Source organism: Coturnix japonica, chromosome 12, assembly GCF_001577835.2.
Source record: "Coturnix japonica isolate 7356 chromosome 12, Coturnix japonica 2.1, whole genome shotgun sequence".
NCBI lineage: Eukaryota > Metazoa > Chordata > Aves > Galliformes > Phasianidae > Coturnix > Coturnix japonica.
Genome location: NC_029527.1, coordinates 16,801,256 through 16,825,693, shown reverse-complemented (window position 1 = coordinate 16,825,693; position 24,438 = coordinate 16,801,256). Strand labels below are relative to the sequence as shown.

The 24,438-nt window shown below is 45.0% G+C and overlaps 3 protein-coding genes and 1 non-coding gene across 8 annotated transcripts in view; 3 read left to right on the top strand and 1 right to left on the bottom strand.

The window, feature by feature from the left end:
• The window catches only part of IFT122 (intraflagellar transport 122), a 28,713-nt gene extending 10,284 nt beyond the window's left edge, over positions 1-18,429 (bottom strand). The window contains exons 1-18 of one of the 4 annotated variants that reach the window (XM_015875127.2): positions 18,355-18,429; positions 17,419-17,503; positions 16,982-17,060; positions 16,131-16,207; positions 15,679-15,745; positions 14,502-14,648; positions 14,008-14,187; positions 13,254-13,329; positions 12,520-12,711; positions 11,599-11,737; positions 10,773-10,975; positions 10,176-10,313; positions 9,368-9,532; positions 8,710-8,907; positions 6,973-7,113; positions 5,303-5,356; positions 3,055-3,216; positions 736-902 (exon numbers count right to left, since the gene is read on the bottom strand). In XM_015875127.2, the coding sequence (XP_015730613.1) occupies positions 736-902; positions 3,055-3,216; positions 5,303-5,356; positions 6,973-7,113; positions 8,710-8,907; positions 9,368-9,532; positions 10,176-10,313; positions 10,773-10,975; positions 11,599-11,737; positions 12,520-12,711; positions 13,254-13,329; positions 14,008-14,187; positions 14,502-14,614 (1,928 nt within the window). In that variant the 5' untranslated portion in view covers positions 14,615-14,648; positions 15,679-15,745; positions 16,131-16,207; ... (1 more) ...; positions 17,419-17,503; positions 18,355-18,429. Of the gene's footprint in view, positions 1-735; positions 903-3,054; positions 3,217-5,302; positions 5,357-6,972; positions 7,114-8,709; positions 8,908-9,367; positions 9,533-10,175; positions 10,314-10,772; positions 10,976-11,598; positions 11,738-12,519; positions 12,712-13,253; positions 13,330-14,007; positions 14,188-14,501; positions 14,649-15,678; positions 15,746-16,130; positions 16,208-16,981; positions 17,061-17,418; positions 17,504-18,354 lie in introns of those variants that run through there. The other 3 variants (XM_015875128.2, XM_015875126.2, XM_032447345.1) reach the window with 3 other exon arrangements.
• A 438-nt stretch (positions 18,430-18,867) lies between these two features.
• On the top strand, positions 18,868-22,209 carry MBD4 (methyl-CpG binding domain 4, DNA glycosylase). 2 transcript variants are annotated; one of them, XM_015875134.2, is made up of 7 exons: positions 18,868-18,988; positions 19,414-19,928; positions 20,306-20,380; positions 20,694-20,828; positions 21,078-21,227; positions 21,524-21,627; positions 21,974-22,209. In XM_015875134.2, the coding sequence occupies exons 1-7, from the start codon at positions 18,951-18,953 to the stop codon at positions 22,049-22,051; spliced, it is 1,095 nt and encodes a 364-aa protein (XP_015730620.1). In that variant the 5' UTR covers positions 18,868-18,950; the 3' UTR covers positions 22,052-22,209. The 2 variants fall into 2 exon arrangements, with proteins under 2 accessions (XP_015730620.1, XP_015730619.1); XM_015875133.2 differs by lacking the exon at positions 18,868-18,988 and having other exon boundaries at positions 19,010-19,928.
• A 128-nt stretch (positions 22,210-22,337) lies between these two features.
• RPL32 (ribosomal protein L32) lies at positions 22,338-24,289 on the top strand. Its single transcript, XM_015875135.1, has 4 exons — positions 22,338-22,617; positions 23,190-23,290; positions 23,565-23,746; positions 24,113-24,289. The coding sequence occupies exons 2-4, from the start codon at positions 23,195-23,197 to the stop codon at positions 24,240-24,242; spliced, it is 408 nt and encodes a 135-aa protein (XP_015730621.1). The 5' UTR covers positions 22,338-22,617; positions 23,190-23,194; the 3' UTR covers positions 24,243-24,289.
• On the top strand, positions 22,984-23,122 carry LOC116654032. Its single transcript, XR_004308855.1, has one exon. It is a non-coding gene; the product is annotated as a small nucleolar RNA SNORA7 (small nucleolar RNA).
• Positions 24,290-24,438: the final 149 nt, after the last annotated feature.

Genomic DNA, 24,438 nt, shown 5'->3' with positions numbered 1-24,438 from the left:
GAAACAGCTGTCAGCAAATATTCAACATTAATCTTTTCTTTTACAAACTTAAAACCTGTTTCTACAATCCCTACTCGTGGTTGCATTTCCATACTGCAGCAAACCGTCTTCAATGAGTGTGCTCAGCCATAGAGACAGAGAGAAGCAGTGGATCCCACATGACTCAGTTGCACAGGACACACTTCCCTAGCCCTGACCTAAAAAAAGAGCCATAATAAACATTACTCCACTTGCCACCCAGGAAAAATGAGGCAAGGGAATGCTGAGTCACCTGCCTAAGTTTTTATTTTAACTCAGCAGAAGACACAAAGCATGAGCTGCTGTAAACCAAGGAGAATTTGTCCAGGATCAGAGTAGCCCAAGAATTTACTTCCTGGAATCCTGCACTCCAGCTGTCTTCCCTACCCACTAGTTTGTTATTCCTTGCAGTTTAAAACAACAGAAATAGGCTACCATACACAAGCACTGCTGTGATGAGTGCTGTGAAAACCTTAAGGTATGCATATCTCAGAAGACAGTCTCATAATACAGATTAACCCATTCATATTTCTTACTGTTGTAATTCCTCCACACTCTAAACATACGCATCTTTAAAAATAAAAATCATAGGGGTGCTTCAAATACAGCTTTACTCTATTGCATAAAAACAAAGGTTTTGTCTACTTGAAAAGTTACGCAGAATTCAATTGCACTGAACTGTAAGATTTATTATATTGAGACGAAGCTATAACCCACATATCAACCCAGCCGTGGTCCCCACTGATTTCTATGGCCTTCATGTGCTCGCCTGCAGAAAGGTACATCTCCACAGCTGCTTTTGGCTCGTTGATATTCTTGGCCCAATCTGCTTGTTTTTTAATTAGCATCTTTGTGTCTTTGGGGTCTCCGGATCGGAGAAAATCCTGAAATAGCACAATACAAAAACACTGGCATTATTTTCTGGTCACAAACATCTTTACATTTCAAATTCTAAAATACATCAGGGTTTTTCTAATGAACATCCAACAGCCAAGAAGGTGCTGTTTGTTTCGTTCTCAAAGATCACCCTACTCTGTGCCTAGATAAGAACAGTACCTCCACCTAATCACATAAGCATCCGCACACTCACCAAGCTACAAATTAATAAAGGACAAAATCCCATTTTCTTCAAGTACTCTTGATAATAAGATAGCACTAATCAAATAAGTTACTTTATAACGAGGAATGGCAGCTGCTCTAAAGAGTGATTCTGAGCTTGGAATTCTGCACAGTGATGCAGACTGTGGTTCTGGATGCTGTGAAAATGACCATTTTGGAAGTGCTTTTGCCCATATGTCATACAGCAGGAAAAAAACAACTGCACTTCAAAACTTGAAGATCAATTAAAGGCAGTTCTGGCTGTTAAGAAGCAGGCTACCATCCTTTAAAACAGCCTTTTTACCAAGTGAAAAATTAGAACAGAGACAGAATTGAAAGGTGGAAAGAAAAATATCCGTAATGTTTCTGTTAGATTCTGATTGAGATTTAAGAAAATAAAATGTAAAAAATATCAGAAAAACCAGACTAACAGCACAGTTCCACTGCCATCATTCACCACTTTCCCAGATGCAGCCAGTCAGCAGGTACAGAACTACAACCAAATCAGATCTTAAATGATCTCCATGCAGGATTTATTTCCAGTGTTGCCTCCTGCAGCACAGCCTTGATTCAAATGAGTAATGATTCAATGTAGTGATCATCACTGAATACAAAAAGCTAAAGCCAAAGAATCACGCCAAACAACCTGTGACAAAGCCTGTTTTCCTGCTTATGTCCTAAAGCTAAGTTCAACATCCAAAGCTCATCTTCATGGAGTATAAGGAGGTTTCCTGTGAGTTTCTGATGCTGTGATAATGAGTCAATGCACCAAAAGGCTTCCTTGTTTCTGCCTCTGGTCTGGGCTCTCTAGGTGGAACTGATCAAGGTCAACCTCAAACAAAAATCAGATTCTGAAGGGGCTCCTTTGCTTAATTTTGGCAGCACTGGCCCCCACTTCCCTCCACTTCACACACATCTATCTTTTCTTGGAAAAAATACCCAGCAAACACGAGAGGTTCTCATGTTCTTCCATGTACTGCGCAATCCCTGCACACAAATCTTCCTTCACATGCTAATTAACATCTTCAGTTTCCTCTGCAAGTTACTCGCAAAGACAGGAGGTACAAGACCTTTCTCTGTCTACTAAAGATAGACACGACTACTGCCAAGAATTAAAAGATATTTACGAAGACTTGTGGGGAAAATTTAATCCATGAATTACTTTATGTATTTATTTTAGAAGCCAAAACTCTGAAGCTAACAAGGACTCATCAGCCAAAAATAGAGAAAATCAATCTTATATTAGCAAAATCCCAAATTTACACATCAGACTCTTGGAAGAAAATGATCTCTGCAGCACTATTCGTGGAATCTATGCTAGAACAGTTTATACGCATGTCACAGTGAAGTCCTTGTCCTGTATTGGCCAGAGTAAGGCTCTGACAAGTGACAGACAGCACTGAGCACTGCATGCAGCCTCAGGGATCCTCACAAGAAAACACCATAGAGGATCTGAAAGCTAAATGACACTTTTATATCACTCTATAAAAAGCATTACATGTTAAAAGAGTATTCAATTTATTTCTTCATGTGAACAGAAAACTGCCGAGACAGATCGAATATTCAGAAGCAAATTCTCTAATGTGGCAGGTTAATATATTAGATGCTATGAAAAATACTTCAATACAGAACTCAAGCAGTTGTTTAAATTCAAATTATGAAAGAAAAAAAATTTTTGTCATCATACAGAAGTGAATGAAACACCTGGTGCATTCACTTCCACTTCAGGAGACAACAAAGGGATTCTTCTGTAAGATGGTGGGAAAGAAACTGTCGTGGAAACCTAAAAATCTATCTTTTTAGAAAGAAAAATGACTATGGATGACACTATTCACAATCAAAAAGTCATCCCTGGTGGTGTCTAAGAAAAACTGCACTCAAAAGCCACGAGCTACTTGCAGGTATTTCTGCATGTAATATTCAGTTGCAAACTATTACCTTGGCATAGTCAAACATGCGTAAATCAGAGTACATGTCCAGAGCCACACTTTCATGCCCACTCTTTTTGTACAGCTTTGCTGCCTCATGGAACTTTCCCTGGTAGGCATAAACATCTGCCAGGAACAACTCGTTGAGGTTCTCTCCGTGCTTCTTCCGCTCCTGGGGAGAAACAGAAAGGGGGGAGAACATATTCTAGATGAGCGGTGAGAAATGGCCATTGGAGCTGAATTTCAAGCTCAGATTTTAGCTGTTACTGAAACCTGGGTATGGTAATGATGCTGCTCCCATGTTTCTAGTGAATTTATAATTAAAGGATTAAATCTTCTAATTAAAATTAGGAAGAGCAAAATTAAATGTCACAACACAAACCAAACTGACGAAAAATCATTGCTCTCAATTTCACACAGGAAAATGAACACACACTGCCATTATGCTGCGTTATTAAAAATAAAAAATAATATTTTTTTAAAAAAGGCTTCTGATAGGTTCGTTATTTTCTCTTACAGAAACTTACTAGCATAAAATTTGGCTAAACTAACAGTATGTGCGGGTGGGGGGAAAAACAAACATAGAAATAACTGCTAGCAACCAACACCTTCACAAAGTATGTTAACATGCCTCTGGATCAGAATTAGAGCCACCACCACCATCTCCACATGCAGGAGCTCATGCTTTGAACAGTCACAGCACAGCACCTGCACAGAGCAGTGTCACACAGAAACCCTTGGCAGTGATCACACAGGGGAGCAATGCTGTATATACATGTGTGTTTGTTCTACCCTCTGTTGTAGAAATGCATTACTGCCCTGATTTGTACAAAGGTATTATTCTTAGTAGTCTTTTCTATAGGAAAACATATAGCTATGAACTACATTCAAAGAAAACTGCACTTAAGAGGCTAAAACATTCCTCGTCTAGGCAAACTCAGATCTCTACTGCCAAAGGAGACTCAGCCATTGCAGCTTCTGGTCACACCTAATGACTGGGCTGCTGTTGAAAGGTTCCCTTTAAAAACTTTGTTAAAATAATTATCAGAGCAATTGCTGCACCATTTTTGAATGGGTTCACAGAATCTCGTCAGGTACGGAGGTCTGGCAGTTAGGTTTCCTGCTGTCATCCTTTAGAAAGAAATGCATCATTACAAAGAGAAAACCACCAGAACTACCACTTACACCCTTACACCCTTAGAGGCTTTAAAGGGAACCCAATATCTGACAAACAAGATAAGCAGTGATGGAGAACTCTCTTCAGAAGAAGTATTTTCAGGTCTACAAGGAGAATCTTAAACAGACTATAACATGGCAGCTTCACAATATACTCAACGGATGCAGATCTGGAGAAGCATGTGTAGAAAAGGAACTTTATTACTAATGAGAGAATGCTCTCATATATTTATCTACCCCCCCAAAAAAGGAAATAAAAGGTAGCCAGGGGCATTCCTAACACAGAACTTTGTCATGCGTTCAACCCCAAGAGAAGTTCAGTGCAGTCAGCAGAGAGCTGACATTCCGACAGAACCAGGACAGCTCTGCAGACATGTAAGGCAAGGAATGGACTCCTTCATAGAAGGTGTAAATCTAATTACCAAGAGAAAGAGGAATTCTCTTTATACCATCTCGATGTAGATCTTTGACCTGACCATCATCAAGAGGTCTTTGCAAAAGGACAAGAAGTGATGGCACATCCTTCCATGTGCTCATAACAGATCACTACTGTCTAGTGAGATTCTATCAAGAAGTGTGAAAAGAACAAGAAGTCCCGATTAGAGCACAGCAGAGAAGTAAGGGATCCTAAATTCTATTTCCAGTTGTCACAGACTCGTCATGAGAACTTGAGCTTGTCATTTTATTTCTCTGGGCCTGTTTCTGGCTCTGCAAGGAGGAGATAATAGTAATTACCTACCTCCAGGGGGTAAGGAAGAGCTTAATTAACTCATGTTTATGAAGTATTCCATACTAAGCTCCATTAGCATAGTAGCATTTTACCAATTTTTAATAGAATACTGAATTCTTTTCTAGTTTTCCAGAAAGTTTTTAAGTTCTCCCACCATGCAGTGCCCCACATCTACATGTTCTGCAGTAAGCTGCAGCCACGTGCAGAACTCAGGCTCCCTGCTCACTGGGACTTTTCACTCCAAGCACACCCAGCAGTCAGAAGTGCTGAAGGAACAGACGTCTCTTCAGAACAGAGAGTACTGTTTTCAGCACAGTGCATCTTCGCACACTACCCCTTAATATTCTCTTACCTCAATGCTGCTGATCAACTCTAAATATCTAAGGTCTCGTATTCTGGTAAATGCCTGTGGAAAAAAAAAGGAATCAACTAACTTGAAAAGCCAGGAAATCAACAGAAGGTGGTAACACATGCATAAAGCTGTTTTCACGCAAGTAGAACAGGCAGAAATCTGCTGCTTTTTGCATTGGTGCAGTCCCTGACCTGATGGGCTTTTACTGCAATGGGGGCCCCTCAGGAGTTACAATAAACAAGATGAAGGTTAGACCTAAATGGCTGATCACCAAAACCAAACAGCAGTGCTGGGCACCAGCAGGTACACACATCAGTCCCCAGGAAAAGCAAAATGCCTTTTCCAGCACCACATAATGCTATTCTGGCTATTTTACAGCTTTTCTAATTCAGTGTGAGGCACGACACACACACACACACACATTTAAAGAGGCTGTTAACGAGGCATAGCAGATAACCGCACGGACTGCTGAAGCAGACTGAGTATGATTCTAGTTTTTATACCACTCTGAAAATTCAGTCTAGAAGCAGCCAAGGGAGAAGAAAGCAAATCAAAAGATGATACTGTGAGACGGTGTAATGTCTTTTGCAAATGGAGATAAATGTGCAGCCCAAAGTCCCAGGCGGCAAAGTCACGTGTGAGTTACAGCAGCTTAGCACTTTTCCTTGTCAGGCATAAAAAAAAATAGAAATTTAACTCTTCAGACTGTGTGGTTTAGACTCATAACTAAATTTGTGCTTAAGAGGGCACAGAATATTCTGCTTACACCAGATCAGACTAGAAACTGTGAGAGCCTTTAATGTCAAGAAGCTGCTTTTGTTCATATTAATCCGCTCTAATTCTAAGAGGGCACTGCTTTAAAATTCCAAGGAGGCACTGAAAACTTCTTTTTAAGGCCATCTATTGGCATAAAATCATCTATGAAAATGAAATTATTGGCAGTTTCCTTGCCTCCACTTTGGAAAAAAATAATTAGGTATTTCATGCCCTAAAAAAATTTATGTTATTAAAAGATGTCCATCATTACAGTCCATTCCCTGCCTATTTTTAGAATGTTTTGTATTTCATACAATATTTACGACATTGAACTCAGTTTGCCCTCTCTTACTTGAGAAAAGATGCTGAAAGAAAATGGGGAAAGTATTTTAAGCCAGAGAAAAATGTGTTCTTCAGTATACACCCACCTATAGACTACTCATAAAAACAAGGGGTTCCAGGTAGAAGGAGATGAAAAAGATACATCATCATTGAGGTCTTCTAAGAAAGCTAATGCATAGGTAACAATCAGTACGAAATCTACACGTTTAAGCTAAGGTTATCTTCAACACTTTGTGGGGGGAAAAACAAAGAATACAGACTTGGAACGGCAGGGAAGGGGAGGGGGAAATTCAGCTCAGAAATTCTTAGCTGCCACCTGGTGGTGAGCAGCACCGCTCACCAGCTCCCACTTCCCTCAAACTGCCCTGCCCATTTTTCAGCAGAAGAAAGAAACCTTTTCCTCATATTGAATTCTGATTTTGAACACGGCATTTACCTAGAAACATAAATTGGGTTTCTGTTTTAAAATGTCATCTCAAGACCTTGTTTAGTGTATCAACGACTGAGATTCTCACACACAACTAAGAGTAACTCAGAGACACCACTCACTACCCCAGCAATTACTGCTTTACCTTTTTAGCCGTTTCAAACTCCAGCCCTTCCAAGGCTTCCATGGCCAGCTCTCTCCAGTCAGCATCAGTTACTCCCAGACATGCAATCTGATATGCTTCCTTGAACATTTTCCGTTCCAGATATTGATACATGGGCGCAGACTGAGGATTTCCATCAGAAAATGTGCGTTAGAAAGCATAACACTGAGTGGCATCTGTGCAGTTCTCTAGATACAGTGAGAAAAAGTTACATCCCAATTGCAACCGGTACAAGCTCCTCAGAGAACAAGCAATTACCACTGCATCTTCAGACCAGTTTGGTTAATTATATTCTAAACTCACCCATCTTGAAATCTGCAGCTCCTAGCATATTAGAAAGCAGTTAATGAATGCTTCTGATTCCTCTGAGTGCTGAACATGCTAGATAAAATGCACGATGAGTTGCTTTTTTAAAACAAATAAACAAACACACAATCAATCTATGAAGTCAGAGTAAAGGCAGAGGTAGTTTGTTCTTAAAGGCTGCAGCAGCAGTCCAGGATGAAGCATCCCTGCAAATACTCCAGCACAACAGCAGAGGTGCCACAAGAAACTGGCAAACTCCAGACAAAGGTATTCTCACAAAAGTGACACTCTGAAGCCCAAAGACACTGCCCACTCTTACTGACCTGCTCTAGCATGGAATTCAGGAGGGAAACCAACTGCTGCAGGCTGGCACAGACAGAACAGGGCTCACAGAAGAGCTTGTGGAAGTTTGGTGGCCCTGCCAGGCAGGGGGGTTGGAACTTCATGATCCTTGAGGTCCCTTCCAACCCAGGTCATTCTGTGATTCTGTGATTCACGGATTGGCAGCTACAGATCAAACCTTTTCGATGAGCAGAGAGCATTTCTGCTTGCTTAATTCTGGGTTTGCAGCCACAAAAAGCATGCAAATTGACCTCTGCTACATTTATCAACTTATCTGAAAGTTGTATATTTTTGGTACTCTCTCCCACCAAAAGCAGAGTTTTGAATAAACTGCCCCTACAACACTGCACAAAAATGTCGAGGCATATTAGTGTCTTGCAGCATGTTAAAGACACATTAAAATAGCACACTGGACTTGGGAGATCTGGCAGCTACCAACCATGCTGGACAGTGCAGATGACAGTGAAGGGATCAGCACAGTTCTGAGGAACAAACATGGGTCTAACAGTGGTATTGTCCATTAATTTAACAGAAGCACAGAGCCCTTTGCCTTCATCAATTCTGAATTTCAAATACTGCCAAACGTTTGTGCAGAAATGTCAGAAGCCAGTTGTTGGGTTTTTTTCCCCCCTTTTTCTTGTTTGTTTGTCTCTTGGACTGCTTTAATCAAACTAAAAGGCACAGCTGAGGTGTTACCTAAACACACCTAGACAGAGCAGGGCTTGGCGTACACATAGAAACATGAAATGAGAACCTGAGGAAAGGTACATGGAGAGCCCACAGTACAAATACAGGAAGAGGTAACACTCACATCATAAACGCAAGAGCCAAAATGGATAGAAGTGCATTTACTATTAGAAAAAGTGAAGTAGAAACAACCACCACCAACAACGAAAAGGAAATTAGATTCATTAGATTGTGCATTACATCTTAAGTGGTGATAAAGAAGGTTCAGAGTGGCGATTATTTTGGTAGTAGAATACTGGAAAATTTCAGAAGAGCTTCTTCACATCTTAAGCATTCACGTTTAAGAAATGTAAAGCAACACACTTAATGAGATTAAAGGCTTACCTGCGGAACTTCAACAGCTGACATAGAAAAAACATGAAGACAGAAGATCTTGGAGCCGTTGTATCCCACAACAAAGCCTTGAAGTTTTTGCTGATGGACAGGGAAGTTACCAGCTTTGATATTGAGGTAACCCCCTCCAGAAAAGCAAAGCATATCCTCACACTGAGTATTCCAAGCCACACTATTAGCATTGGGTTCCTAGTGAGCAAAATAATGGATGATCACAATAGATAAAAACACATACCCTTTTCTAAGAAATATGTATCCTTCAGCTTGAAAATTTGACCTACTGTAGCCATGGAAGATGTGACAAAGAAAGGAGTTTAGGCTTTATGTTAATATCTGTGGTAAAGCCAAAATGCTCCATAACAGTAATACTGCAAAGAGAAGCAGGACAGAGATCTAAATTAACCCAACGAGGTTCAGGTGTCCTTTATTCAGCTGTTGCTTACACATCTCCCATCTTCTACTTCCTTGCCTACCAACTCCAAAACGGAGAAACAGATAAATCCTACAAAACGTGATGAATGGTTTCAATAAGTTCACTGTGTTTCTCTGTGTCAACATTTTGGTGAGTTCTGTGCTCTCGGTCTCTTCCTGTCTGTGTGCCATTGTGTGTCTGTCCTTGGACCACAGACAGAGAGAGACTTAATCTTACCTGGAACAATAGCTCTTTGGTATGAATATCATACACGAGGCAGGTGTCATTTTCATCAACCACTGCCAACTTGTTTCGAGATGCACTCATATCCAGACAGCGCACGGCTGTGGATTGCTTCAACAGGACGATGGCAAAGACATTATCAACAAATATCTTCAGAATCTGGATATATTCAAAACCATAGTCAGTCCAAGTTTTTATTCCTTCAACTAGAAATCACAGTGTGCACAAATGCTAATGCTGCAAAGCATGCAGTGACTGTTCTTCTTTGCAGAAATGGTGCATTACAATTAGAAAAGTGCTCCAAGGTGTCTTGAAACTCAAGACTTGTTTCCACGGCATACCCTAGCTTACAAGGCTATACAAACACAACATACACGTCCTGAATTCTGTAATGCCCCACTCAAACAATTACATGAATATACAGCTATAGGAATTAATATCTGATATGTGAAGGACTTCAAATTCCTTCCCAGTTCCATTCTAAGAATCAATACTTATGAGCTCCACTTTGCTGCTTCCAGTGCACGCACACATATACACCACTACTCCTCCCAAAGAAAAACCTTCCATCAGTTCACTAAGACTTCCATTTTTGTCAGCAATGTATCGTCTTCAAAATCAAACAGGTTTGCATGAATTTTGTAACCAGAGAGAGAGAAATACAGAAGTAATTCATTTTTAGACACAAAATGAGATTCTGTTCAATAAAATATTTCGTTGTGAAGGAATATGCTACTCTTAAAGTCTCCCCCAGAGAAAGAAATAGCATTTATTTGCTGCAGAAAGACACATTTGGCATTACCTGCCCATTCTTCAGCCCAACTAAGAGGCCTTCTCTTCCTGGAGGTCCTCCGATTACTTTGATGTAACGGATAAGAGACTCCATCAGCCACTCTCGTTCTTTAACACCACTAAATGACAGGCACTGCAATCTTTTCTCCTAGATACAATAACATACAAATTGCATGGAGGGAAAAAAAAAACCTTTCTGCCTCCAGTGTTTGTATTTAAATCTATACTACCATGTGTGCCCATTTTACATAAGAGTGTCAGAATGTCAGTCAGTTTAACAGGATGAATTCTTTAAGGCTTTTCAGTACTATGACAAAACAAACAAACAAACAAGCAAAACCAAAAAACCAAGATACCATCCCCTTCTTAACAGCTCTCCCCACCCACACATTCCCCTTGGTGCCTCAGTGCTCCAGAGACTTTCAGTAACACAGAGCTACCTGTGGCACACAGCAGCTATTACTTAGCACAACAGCACTGTGTTACAACAGCACTACATGCAGCACTATCCAGTAGTATAACCCATTGCTGTTTTTCCCCAACTTTTTGTACCAGCTATTTGGACGGCTATCTTCAAGTCTGAATCTACCCATTTTAAGGCATATACCTGGCATAAAATAATGTGATCCGAGCATACAACCAGCAAGTTACATTCAAACTTCTTTACTATCTTTTCCTTCACACGATAATACATGTCTGAGGAATCATCCGAATACAGCTCGTAAATCAGGATTTTCTCTGGCATCTGGATGGCTAATCTGTTCTTGTAGATGGCGATTTTCTTCACCAGCTCTCTGCCTTTTATTCTAACTAGAGGGAAAAATAAAACACTGTGTAGGCTATCAGGAAAATAACAGACTAAAAAAAGAGAAACACAGAGCTCAGTTGGAACTGAATCTTTCTGAAGCATTTGAACTTAAGAGCAGATTGCAGCTAGGATACATCAGGTTTTTTTCTGCAACCACGTAATCTTCTACCTATGTCATAATTTATTAACCTCTACTGTTTTTGCAACAGCACATTCCAGAACAGCACCCTGATCCCTTGCCATAAAAAACCATTGAACACAAAGAAATAAAAATCAGTACAATGCACGGAGGCTGCAAGAAGAAAAAAGTTGCCAGATGTAACATACAATTTTTTGGTTTTTTTTCTAATCTTGGTTGCAGAGATTAAAACCTTCCTTAAGAGCCTCCCCCTGCCCAGTGTCCTTTCAAATCCCTCTATCTTTCATTAAGCCTGGCAGTGCTGATTTCACAGAATCCAAGTGTGTATTCTCATCCTGCAAAGATCTTCATTCTTCCTGTGAAGTTACAACAATCTGCCTGGTACATGAAGCATATACTCCAAGCACCCCGATGGATACTTATTTAAAACCAACCAACCAACAAGCCCACAGCAGAATGTCAGTAAAGGTATGACCTCAAAGTTACCTTTTTGCTCTGTGATGAGGTGCTGGACAATAACATCAGTCATGCTGTCTCTGTAAGCATAGCGATCTTTATAAAGGCCATGAACAGTGCTGAAAATCAACTGATAAAACGATATTGTTCCATCCTGGCAGCCCACTGCCTGAACACAAGGAGAAAACTATTTCAGTGAACAGGTACATATAGGTAAGACTTGGCAAAACATGTAGTATTCATATGAGAATTATGTTCCATTTCCTGCATAAGATATAAATATAGACTGAAAGCAACTACAGTTATGTGTATTCAAACAGCTGCAAAAGTGCTGTTCAACTTTGCAGTACAAAGTGAGGACTGATGCTATCATAGCTTATACATATGCTGTGTGTTGCTTTGGTTTTGTTTTCTTGTGGTGCTTTCCAGTGTATCCACCTCCCACACACACCCTTCCCCCCCCCCCCTTTTTTTTTTTTTAAATCTGCTCTGCATCTCTTAAATTTGTGTATCAGCACAGAGTGCAGCATTTACAGTAATAAATACCCTGTTGGTATTTCCCACAAAGTATAATGCCAGAAGCTCATACAGAAACAGAACTCAAAACTTTCTTCCTCTCATGGAATTCAGTTTCATCAACCTGGAAGTCATTAGCTGTTCTCTGCTGTGTGCTGTTAGTCTATTTATTTTTATTTTTTTAATAAATAAAATTCTTTTTATACCAAAATGCAGCTAATTCCTCACAACCTGAAAGCAGGCATTACACTCATTTACCAACTTCTTGCAGTCTTAAGTTTTAATTTTAGAGGCAGCTTTAGAGCTCGCTAAACACTGCTTAGGTTCTGCTGTCTCAGTAGGGATATACAGATTAGGCAAATGAGTTTGAAATGTATGGCCTTAGCTTTCATGGCAAACTGTCTGTGAAAGTGCCAGTAAAATGTACCTACTCACCACATAGTTAGAGTCTGGTTTAGCTTTGCAAGTCCACACCCAGCTGCTTTGCTCTCCTATGGTTCCAAGACGGACACCATCCTTTGTGAAGAGAGAAACTTGTTTATCCGAACCTCCCAGTAAAAGGTACTCTCCCTTAGTAAAATAGCTCACACAGCAAGGGTCAAAATTGAGCATTCTGTCCTTCCCAATCTACAAGGGAAAAAATAAATACATCAGCAGAAGGGAAATTTCATACTTTTCTGAGGCCACTAAAACAGATGAAAATAAACACAAGGATCCTCTTGGTGGGACCTGCTCTCACTGAGAACATTCTCAGCTCTCCAGCCACACACAACTTTTTAATACCCTACATCCATCAAGCTTCCAAAAGGCAGCTCTAAATCAATCCCTCCACTTTCAAATCAGCCCACTCAGGGTGTGAGCAATCAAACAACAACCAACTGGCTGAAAGAAATGCAGAGGTCCTCTAGGAATCAGTCAGCTGTAACACAAAAGGGATCAGAGCTACAAGGTCTTTAATACAAGAACTGGAAGACAGCAGCTGAGTTGTTGCAGGGGAAATGAGCCAGAGGAAAACTTGGTTAAAAAATACTGAGTCATAAAAAGCACTGGAAAATAAAAAACATTTAATGTAGCTAGCAAAGCATGACTATAGGAACACTTTGAATACAGGGCACAGAACCAAAGCAGAAATACCCTGCTATTCCCGACTGCACTTCCCAAAAACATACCTGCTTGCCACTGAGCTGATAAAAGGAAAGCCTCTGACCCCAGTCTGCCACAGCTAAAGTATCGTTGCGTTCATCTCTGACAACAAAAAAGGCGCATGGTCACGGCAGTTTATCCATACGTTTCTCAGGGCAGTAGAATCAAACAGTAAGATAGCAGAATATATTTCAAATTCCTCATAAAAACCTCTACAAAGTGGAAGCACAGCAGAGATGCCCTGACATTTCAGCTGAAGAAAACAGCTTGAGGACACAAAATTAAAATCTGTCAACTTTTCAGGAATAACTGCAAAGTTTGACACAGCACTTGATGCTCAGCATGTAAGCAGTGGGTACAGTGAAGCTGCACCTGTACAGCAGGCACAGATCCTGATCTTAGGGATCTACACAGGAGTACAGAGCCACTGAGGCATCAAAGACAACACTGCTAAGCAAGATTGGACTGTGACTATCAGAGCACATGGCAGGAGATGAAATGGCTCCTGCAGGACTGGGGCAAGCTGAGGAAAGGCTTCAAACTGGTTAAGTGCAGTGAACCAGAGAAATTTATTACCTAAGAAATGTCGTCATTAATGCATACTAGTGGAATAAATTAAAACAAAAAAGACACTTAATCCAGAATTTGGTAACTTTTGAGTTTTGCACCATGCATAAATACCTTCTGCTTCTGGTCCTTTTAGCAAATAGCTCTTCTACGTTACGCATGTATATATATGTACATAAATGTATATATGTTATCCATTGTAGTCTCACTCACAAGCTGAAATGCATAGCCTCTTCTTTCTCATTGTCTTCTACCTTTTCCTCATTATCCTGCCCACTGCCAGGCTTGGGTTTCAATTCTGGTATCTCCTCTAACTGGCTGTTATCTGACTTCTCTAAATGGCCGTTATCTGAATCTTCTTCATCTGCTCTACTCCAAAATGTCTCCCATCGACTGCAATAGCAATTGTTTATTTACATATGGCACAGTAAGTGCAAACAGCCCACCCTCCTCTCCCCCCAAAAAAGCTGAAATCCAACAATAAAAAAAATCCAAATCCACGTTTCATGATATCTAGGTGGAATTTGTTCCCATTTTCTTTCATGTAATGAACAGCTGACAAAGCCCCAACATGTAACCTCAACAAAAGGTAACATCCCATCACCTGCTGTGAACCTGCTCCAGCAGGGATGCAAGTCAGGCCTTTCTGCTATCAATAAACCAAGGACTAACCAGTCAGTGTGGAAAAGGCTGGGATGATTATTTACCTGGATGGATTCCAACAGATGGACCATATTGGTGATGAGCCAGCCCCGGTACGCTCTATTTTAACTTTCTCATCACCATTTTTATTCCGTATGCTGATGACTCCGTTGAACATCCCCAAAGCAAGGTACTGGCCATCGTTTGTCCAACTGATAAAACACACACGTACTGAAGAGAAAACTACTAAAACCAAGCATCAGGAAGGCAGAATGGTACAGCATAATCAAATAGGCATGGTATATTGAAATACATTGTTAAAGGGAGTTCTGGAATGGAGCCAGTAATCCTTAGAGTTAGTTTGTTTACCAATCTAAATCTGCATTTATGGCAACAGCATGCAATACAGCAAGAGCTTTTTATTACATACATGGATTAAAAAAAGGTGGAAAAAACAACAAAAAAGTTATCATCTGCTTGTGGTGTTTGTATCATGTACTAATTAATAGATGCATTTTGGGGAATGAGAATGTTGGCAGTAGACCAGGCTTTTCAAAGCCACATCTGGAAGACTGAAACTGCATGTGATGGGGACAGGAGACACCTGCTTTCTCTTCTTGTCTCTACTGCAGTTAGCTGGATGACTCCAACAAACCTTGCTTCAGGTTCTGCAGAGGAGTAATAACACCTTCTGCAAATGCCAACAACATAGAAGATGAACAGCTCTATGAGAAAACTATACTCATCTTTCCTCTAACTTCATTTCATTGCTACTGCACAAGTTGGCTAAACAGATGGATACAGACGTTCAGACACTTGCACAAGACCAGAGCATCTCTCTGATACCTTCCAAGGAGTTACATATATATTGTATATATTGAAGAATTATATATATACTGTTGTAAACAGTACCTAATAGAAACCAAAACCCTCTGCTATCTAAAACAAGGACAAAGAAAGAAAGACAGCTCTCTGAGAAGACAACACAGGAATGAACAAATCATTTTTTATAAATATCTGTCTTATTTCTATCTGAGTATTCTTAATACTACTCTAATATTTTAATTATGAGAATGGCAAAGTTGCATGAAATGTGATGCTTCTGAACAGCAGCTTAGGAGAGCCTCTTTCCTGCTGGTTATTCTGTCTCTAGACTTTAGCTATTTTGCTTGAACTTTTTTTCCATAAGCCTGCATACTATTTTAAACTGCTTGTATTGAAACTAACTTAAAGAACACTTACCTGCAGCAGGTTATCCTACTGCTGGCTTTATGTTTAGAGACTGATTTCTGTTCAGGCGACCATAAGCCTTGATTAAAACAAAGAAAAAGCTGAAGTAAATGACAAGAAAACTTTCACCAGTGTTCAGATTAGAAACTTCAGAAGGAACAAAGTCTCACTGCTGGGACATTTAAATACAGACTACGCAAACAGTATAGAGGAAAAAATAGATCTACCTAATACAGAGAAAGGGTCCCTCTGGAAAAATCACAGTGAGAATGTACATTTTATTCTGGAACAAATTGCAGTATAGTCCTTCTCAACTGATTTTTAGTGATACATATGAGTAATTTTGGGCAACATCTTGTCTCTCCCAGATAAAGAGAGCTATGTGAACCTGTTGATAAAGCTACCAAGCTGTAAAACTTGTACAGAATTTACAGGTTTAATGGAAAAGTGAGAAGAAGACATACCAAAATCACTGGAAGAGCAGGATGCCAACTGATGAGTAAGAGGATTGTATGAAACGCACTGTATAGAGTCATTATGCCTAAAATGAAGTTACAATCACATTTCAATAAATCATTCTTAAACGCCTCTTTCTGACTTTCAGCGAAGTAGCTGAAAGCTCTCACCAGATGGCAGAAATAACTTGATCAGCTTCTATTACATTAAATTAATCCAGTTACTGTAAACTAAATCAACAATAAATTCAAAAAAACACTGTCATTAAACAGCAGGATGAGTTAAAGTTCCATCAGGATGAGTTAAATACGTGCATAAATGGTGGTTTGTGAAATGGGACTAACAGTTATACCCGAACTCTAGAATAAGTGTCCTTGTGTCTTCTCCTACCCAGTGCAATGTCCTGTGCAGAGCAACTAGCAACAACTGTGCAAGTGCATTCAGAAACAATTTAAGATGTAGCTGAAAAGCCATGACATAAAAAAAAGCCAAAAGAAAGGTGAAAATATACCGTGTGGAAAAGCTTCAGCTTGGTCTGTGACCTAGATTAATATTACTTTGATTTATTACACAAGAACAGTAATATTCTATTTCATTCCATTTCACCTTACAGAATTCCCCCAGTTCTTTGCCAGCCTTCTAAATACATCAGAGATTTATCTAGACTTCTCACCCTCATTTATGCCTTTAATTGCTTTCCTGCCTCATTCACATATTTCATCCGCTCTCTTCTCTCTCATATTACTCACTGGCATTTTCTCTAACCTTAGTTAACCTTCTTCCACCTCTAACATCACTTACTGTCTGAGAGCAGAACTGAATAATGAAGGTTTGCACAGGATTGAAAGGCATCACTTACGTGTATTTCAGAATTCCTTCCAGCTTTGAAGTCCAAATAATCACACTTTTATCAGCTGAGCCAGATGCAAAACGTTTGCCTAGGAATTAAATCCAATTTAAATCCCATACATAAGAATTCCTTACTCACCCAATATTAAACAAAAGAGAGAGCAAGATGTTCTTGAACTTGACACGGCTCAAGCCATAAAGAGCCCAACACTGCAAGTGCCCTGGGGTGTGGCTGCACTTCCCCAGCTACATGAAACCTCAGAGGCTTTTTTTCATGTAGAAGAAGCTCAACCATACAAACAACAAAACCAACACATGCACACAACATTCAAAGTCCCCTTACTAGAACAACCCCGTTTTTTTTTTTTATCAATTTGCCATAAGGAATGGAAGATATTACACACTTTACAAACCAGACTAAGAAAGTCCCACAGAAGTGATATTTACCATCTTTAGCATAAGCCACACAGTACACAGTGTCCTTATGTCCCTTCAAAGGTTGAATTAAGGTTCCATCAGAAGTATCATATACCTGTACAAATAACCAGAACAAAAATAAATCACAATGAGGAGTATGACACAGAATTACCGAAGGCCATGATTATACATTTTCTTTGCTCTTTGCTTTGTTACAAGCAACACAATTCATGCAGAACAAGACACCTGAAAGTATAAAAGCAGTTTTCTATAACAAACAACACTGTTCTAACACTTGGCATAGAAGTAGGCCAGCACTAAAAAATTACACACACACATGACATTTCTAAACAGCTCACTGGGCCTCTGCCTTTTAGCTTATCCCTTTCCTTTCTTGTATTAGATGTTTACGTACAATAAACTACTGGAAGTGATCATCATTATATACACCACCCTGCCAGCACCAGCAGTGTGAAGGGCTGTGTGCTTCCAGCTCACAACAGCACATGCAGCCATCTGCCACCCAGCCCTGCACTGCCCACAGCCTCACACTGCAAGGGAGGACCAGGGCAGCCCTGGGCTGCTCCTGCTGGAGCTGAGCTCACATTGGCAGCCCTGGAAGCTGATAAGCTGTAATTGAGGCTCAGCTCAAAGCTGTAAGGTGAGTTTCTTTCTCGTCTTCACAGGGATTGTCGTGAAACTGCAAACAACATGCACTTACTGACTTGCGATCAGTGCTACACTAATAGCAGTGTTTGCACGCCGTGCATTGCACCACGCTGAGCACACAGCGCTGCCATGCCGTGCATTGCACCAGGTCGGGGTGAAGGCTGGCAGGCTGCTGGGAGGTGTGAGATGCTGCGGTACCACAAACCCCGCTACACCTGGGAACTGCAGCTCACAACAAGGCCCGGAGCCGCCCGCAGCCCGACCGCACTGCGGGGCAGATGACAGGGGCTGTCCTACCAGGAGCCGGTTGCCGGCGGCGATGATCAGCTGCGTCCCGTCCGGCTTGAACGCGAGGTCGTAGAGAAGAGCTTGGAAGAGACAGCCGAGTTGTTGTCGTTGATGTTTACGGGCTCATCCGATCCCTGGGACCCCCAGAAGCAGCTCCCGCCCCGAGCCGCCCGAGCCCGTGCCCCACCATAACGCGTTCGAGCCCAGCCCCAGCATTAAACGCTGTTCAGCTCCCGGCCCGCACAGTCTACGCTGTCAGCCCGGCCCCACATAACGCTGTCAGCCCGGCCCCACATAACGCTGTCAGCCCGGCTCTCCCCGCCGTCCCCGCTCACCAGTGCTCGGCCCTGTCCCGCCATGTGAGGGCTGCCCGCATCCCGGGCCCGGACCGCGCTCGGTCGCCGTGTCGGTGGCGCCGCCGGCTCCCCGGGCAACGCGCAGGCGCACTGAGGCCCAGCGGACCGCCGGGGCGGCAAGGGGCGCCCTTCGACCAGGCCGCGAGTGGCGTCACGTGACCGCGGCGTCCGGAAGCGCGCCTTAACTCGGCCGCCGCGCGCGGGAGCGGTTTCCATGGCGACGGGCGGGCGGGTGACGTCACGGCGGGAATGGAGCGGGAGCGCCGGCAGCGCGCGGCGACGGGCGGGTGAGGTCACGTGGAGGCACACGGGCGCGCGGAACGGAGCAGGGCAGCTCTCAGCCGGGACGTGCTGTGCCGTATTGTGCTGTGCCGGACCGTGTTGTGCCGGGCCGTATTGTGCTGTGCCGTGCAGTGCTGTATTGTGCTGTGCCGGGCCGTATTGTGCTGTGCCGTGCAGTGCTGTATTGTGCTGTGCCGGGCCGTGTCGTGCCGGGCCGTGCCGGGCACCGTGAGCTGCGGAGCCGCTGCAGCCCGGCGCGGTGGCTGCGGGCACGGCGGGAGCTCCGGCAGCACCGTCCGGTAGCGCCTCGCCGGGCGGTGACGGGAGGCGGCCCCCGCTCCGTGCTCTGCCCCCCGCCGTGCCGCCCGGCGCTCCCTATGGGGCGGGCAGGGGAAGGAGCCCCGCTGACATTCCTCTTCTCGGCCCGCAGTGCAGGAATGAAGCTGCGGTCCAAACGGGAGCTCACGGGGAGCTGCCGGGCGGCGGGAGGCGTCGATGGGGCCGCAGCCCGTGACGGGATCTCAGCCCCGGGCGGGACCGCAACGAGTCACGGAGACAACGCGCACCGCAAGAGGCGGAGAACGGCGCGCGGCGGGCGGGGAGCGGAGCGCGACCCGAACGAGACGGCGTGTGCGGAGCCGGCCGCGCGTGTCCCGCCGTGTCGGGCCGAGGCTGATCCGCGCACCGCGCACACACGGCGCGTCCCCGGCGGGCAGCGGTCGGACCCGCCGCTGGGAGCGGCCGCCGATCGGCTGCGGGGGGAATGTACGGGGATGGGATCCGGGACTGCAGTGCGAGGAGAGGAAAACGGCGGGTGGAAAACGGGGGAAGAGACGGAGCCGGGGGATACGGGAACCCGGCATTACCGGTCTGAGACAGATGCTGACGTCTTGCAGCCTTCTGACAGCAACAGCTTCACAGCGGGGAGAATAGCACGAGGTCCAGGTGTGTCTTTGAGCAGAACGTTCTAACGGGGGTTGTCCTGAACTATCCAAGTCTGGTTTCAGATCAGGCACCTTCTACGTGTCCCATTCCTGGAGCTCTTTTGGTCTATTCAGCTCCACAGCTGTAACTTCTTCCATAAAGCAGCGTGCGGTGGTGTGTAACTCTCAGCTGTCACTGAACCTGTTTTCCAGGCTGTGCTGGAGTCCTGGTTTCTATTCATAATGTTTTTCTCAGGGCTGACAAACACATTTGAGTTGTGCGTTCCTATGTGGAATCCCTGCATTTCCACCACAGATAAAAGAGAAAACAACAAAGAGCCACAACAGCAAACTATGCTGGGTTCTCTGTGTTAACGCTGAGGTGTTATTTCTTTACAGATGAACCAGTCCCACGGACACAAGTGGATAGGAGGAAAACAAGCCCGTATTTCTCAAGCAAATACAGTAAAGAAGGTAGGATTCCTTAGAGGAATAATTGCTGTTTTGCAGGGGAAGTAATAAGATGAGTCAAGATGAAGTCATGATGCAGGAAGCGCGTGCATGGCTGGCACATACAGGCAGCCTTCAGTGTGTGCTTACAGTGTGACATACACGTGTCCCCTGCAGCTTTGTAAAAGAAAGTGCACAAATGATGCTGCTGTGCCCTCCTGCTGCACCCACAAAGACAAACCTGCTTCAGAAGTTCTTCATTTCATTTTTCCCCCTCTAAATAGGTCACATCCATCCTTTTTTACCCTTTGTATTTCTTCATATTGACTGTGTACAGCTCTCAGCCCTCCGAGGAGGAAGGCCTTCAGAAAATGGACTCCTCCACGCTCCCCTTTTAATTTGGTCCAAGAAACACTTTTCCACGATCCATGGAAACTTCTCATTGCCACCATATTCCTCAATAAGACTTCAGGTAAATGGAGTAATACAGCTTTGTGTTGTGTCAATGTTGGGTGGTGGTAATAGGATTGATAGCAATAATATAGCCATATTGATATAATAGCTGCCAATTTTATAATGCCATTAATGAAAGAATAAATGTTTATGTTTGTGTTGATGTAAAAAATAATCATAATAATTTGTTTCTTCGGCCTTGGCAAAAACTGGGTGCAGTCAGAGCAGCCAAATAACCCGCACAGGTGATGGTGGTTTCTCTGAGCAGGTAAAATGGCCATTCCTGTGCTCTGGGAGTTCCTCAGGAAATACCCTTGCCCTGAAGTAGCCAGAACTGCAGACTGGAAAGAAATGTCAGAGCTGCTCAGACCTCTGGGCCTCTACGCGCTCAGAGCAAAAACTATCATCAAGTTCTCAGGTGAGGTTTTATGGCTGTGTTTGTGCAATGCTGTAAATCTCATTAGCAACAGAACAGCTGTTATTTCACAAACTGCTTTGTGACATCTTGGAGAGTGCTGGTGGTTTGTTTAATGGAGCTTTGGGAGATGCTGGTTTGACACGTGTGGAGCTGTTGATCAGGTTGTCTTAACTTAGGAACTTGTGGTGTCGACTTGTAGTGGTTTGATTTTAAATGGTGCCACGTGCAGCTGTGGGGCAGCGTCCTGTTGTGCTCAGGCCTGGGCCTGCAGGGTGAGGGCTGTGCATGTGTTCCAGATGAGTTCCTGAGCAAGCAGTGGAAGTACCCCATTGAGCTGCACGGGATCGGGAAGTACGGAAATGACTCCTACAGGATCTTCTGCGTTAATGAATGGAAGGAGGTGCGCAGTGCTGCCCTGAGAGGGGCCTCAGAGGGGTCTGAGAGGGGTGTGGGGGCACTGTGCTCTTTATTATCTTTCTTTTATTTTCTTTTCAACGAGTGCAATTCTCAGATGCATCTTTTGCAAGTCTGCCTTAAGTCGGGCCTGGCTGAGCCTGGCTGAGCTCACATGTGGCAGGGGGCTGCTGCTCTGATGGCACTGTGGGGGGATGAGGGCAGGTTTGTGAGCTGGGAGGGGAAGCAGGTTGTGTTTGCTGTGTGTGTGTGTGTGTGCTGTTGTGTGCTGTGCTCCAGCACTGTCAGGTGCAGTGAGATGTGCCAATAAACACGAATTCCTGTTGTTGTAGGTGCAGCCCCAGGACCACAAGTTGAACATTTACCACACGTGGCTCCGGGAGAACCACGAGCAGCTGAGCGTGGACTGAGAGCAGCCACCAACGGGCCGTGCAGCCCCAGCGCCGCACTGAGCGTCGTGTGCTTAGTTTGTGCGTTGTTGTGCCGTCGGACTCAGATAATCGCTGTAATAAAGTGTTCAAATGCTGTGAATGTTTTTAATAAACGGATCTGACTGTTTGTACCATCAGTTCCTGTGAAGGCCCCGTTGTCCCGTCGCACCGCGTGCCGTCCCGCCGCTCTGGGTCCTCCTGCCCGTGCTGTGCCGCCAGGGGGCGCTGTGCCCCGGACGAAGCTTCCTGCTGGGAGCGGCGCCGGGCAGGTCCTGTCAGCTTCGTAGTGAACGCGCAGAGCGGACCGTGAAGGAAGCGCCCATCCGTTCTCCCGAGCCGCCCTCCCGCTCCCGTCCCTCGTTGCTGCTGCTCAGGGCTCAGTGTGACCCCACCGGGACCGGCCGCTCCGTCCCGCCGCTCGCTCCGTGCACACAGCGCACCGCGCTGACCTGTCGGGACCGCCCAGGTGTCCCATAAGGCCCCGCGCGCGGCGCCCCTCCCTCTCTCTGCGGGCCGTGCCGGTCGGTGCCGCCATCGCGCAGCCGGTGAGTGCGATCCGCCGCCATCCGCCGCCATCCGCCCCGGGAGGGCCCGCCCCGGGATCCCTCTGCGCTGTGCCGGGCGCGGGGCTTCCTGCGGCACGGAGCCGCGGCGGGGCGGAGAACGCCGGGCTTGGCCTCAGGCCGCGCGGCCCACAGGCGGGGCGGGGGGTGCCGGGCTGCGGCCGCGCCGGCGGGACCGGAGCTGGAGCTGGAGCTGGAGCTGGAGCTGGAGCTGGAGCTGGAGCTGGAGCTGGTTGGGCGCTCGGCTCGTGCCGGCCCTCGGGACGCTCCGGCTCCGCCCGCCCTGGGGCTGCTCCGCAACCGGGACGGTCCCGAGCTCGGTGTACGGGCCGGGAGCTGAGGGCGGGTCACCTCCCAGGATCGCATCTGGGGAGCGCGCGGTGCTCTGCCAGCTTCGGACACGGGAGGGAGAGCGACTGCAGGGAACACCCATTCCCTCCCTGGCTCCGGCAGTGGCCGGGGGGCGGAAGATAGCCCTGCTACAGCCCTTGTGGTACAGTGACGCGCTGCCGCTGTGCCCGATGCCTTTTCTCAGCCCGCTCCGTTTCCCGCAGCCGCCATGCCTGCCCTGCGGCCTCTCGTGAAGCCTAAAATCGTTAAGAAGAGGACCAAGAAGTTCATCCGCCATCAGTCTGATCGCTATGTCAAGATCAAGGTAAAAAGTTAAGGACACTTCGTTATAGCAGCGCTTTTGGGGAAGTCCGGTTTATGAGTGCCCCGGGGGCTGGCAGCGAATTGGAGCATAAAGGCCGGGTATTGCAGCCATGGGCTGGGCTGTAGCAGTGCAGCCATGAGCCCCGTGGGTCGTGGTACAGCAGTGTGGCACCATGAACCTTTTTGCAGGTTGGTTTTGGCCATTCTTGGTGCGGCTGTGCTTGTATTGATGTCTGTTTGTAACTGAGTAACAAATGCTTCCCATGTTTCTACAGCGCAACTGGCGGAAACCGAGAGGTATCGATAACAGAGTTCGCAGGAGGTTCAAGGGCCAGATCCTGATGCCCAACATTGGTTATGGGAGCAACAAGAAGACAAAGCACATGCTGCCCACGGGATTCAGGAAGTTTCTGGTCCACAATGTCAAAGAGCTGGAGGTGCTCATGATGAGCAACAAGTAAGTCTCCAGGTTTATTCCTCATCCTTGCCCTGAGTTGTTGCTGCAGTTCTGCAGTCAGTGCTGTGGCTGTGTGCTGCTGTGCTGTCCATTCCATAGAGGTGCTGGGGGCAGGAGAATGCAGGTAGGATGCCTGGGACGTGTGCATCTTCATGGAACACAGGTGCTGTCCTGCTTTACTCAGCACCATGGTGCTGCTCAGGGTGGCAGTGGCAGTGCTGGAAGGTGTATGAAGAGCTCAAGGCTGTCAAACCTCTGTCAGTGGCTCTTTGTGTCTGTTAAAACTCCCATCGACAGGACGGCCTCCCTGCACTGCTGCTGCACATTGGATTGAGGTGAGCTTAAACTGTGTTCTGTTCCCTGCAGGTCTTATTGTGCAGAGATCGCTCACAACGTGTCTTCCAAGAACCGGAAGGTCATTGTGGAGAGAGCAGCTCAGCTCGCCATCAAGATCACCAATCCAAACGCCAGACTGCGCAGTGAGGAAAATGAATAAGGCTGCTACGTCTGGGGTGTGTTTAATAAAGTGTAAAAACAAACTGATCAGGATCGGCCTTTTTCTGAGGGCTTGGCACACAGCACTGTGACTCCACTTTGCACCCACAACTCGTGCTGACAGTGGGATTGCAGCAGTGCACTTAGTGCATCTCTTGCTCTTATCTGGATATTTGCTTCCTTCCAGGTATCTGTGC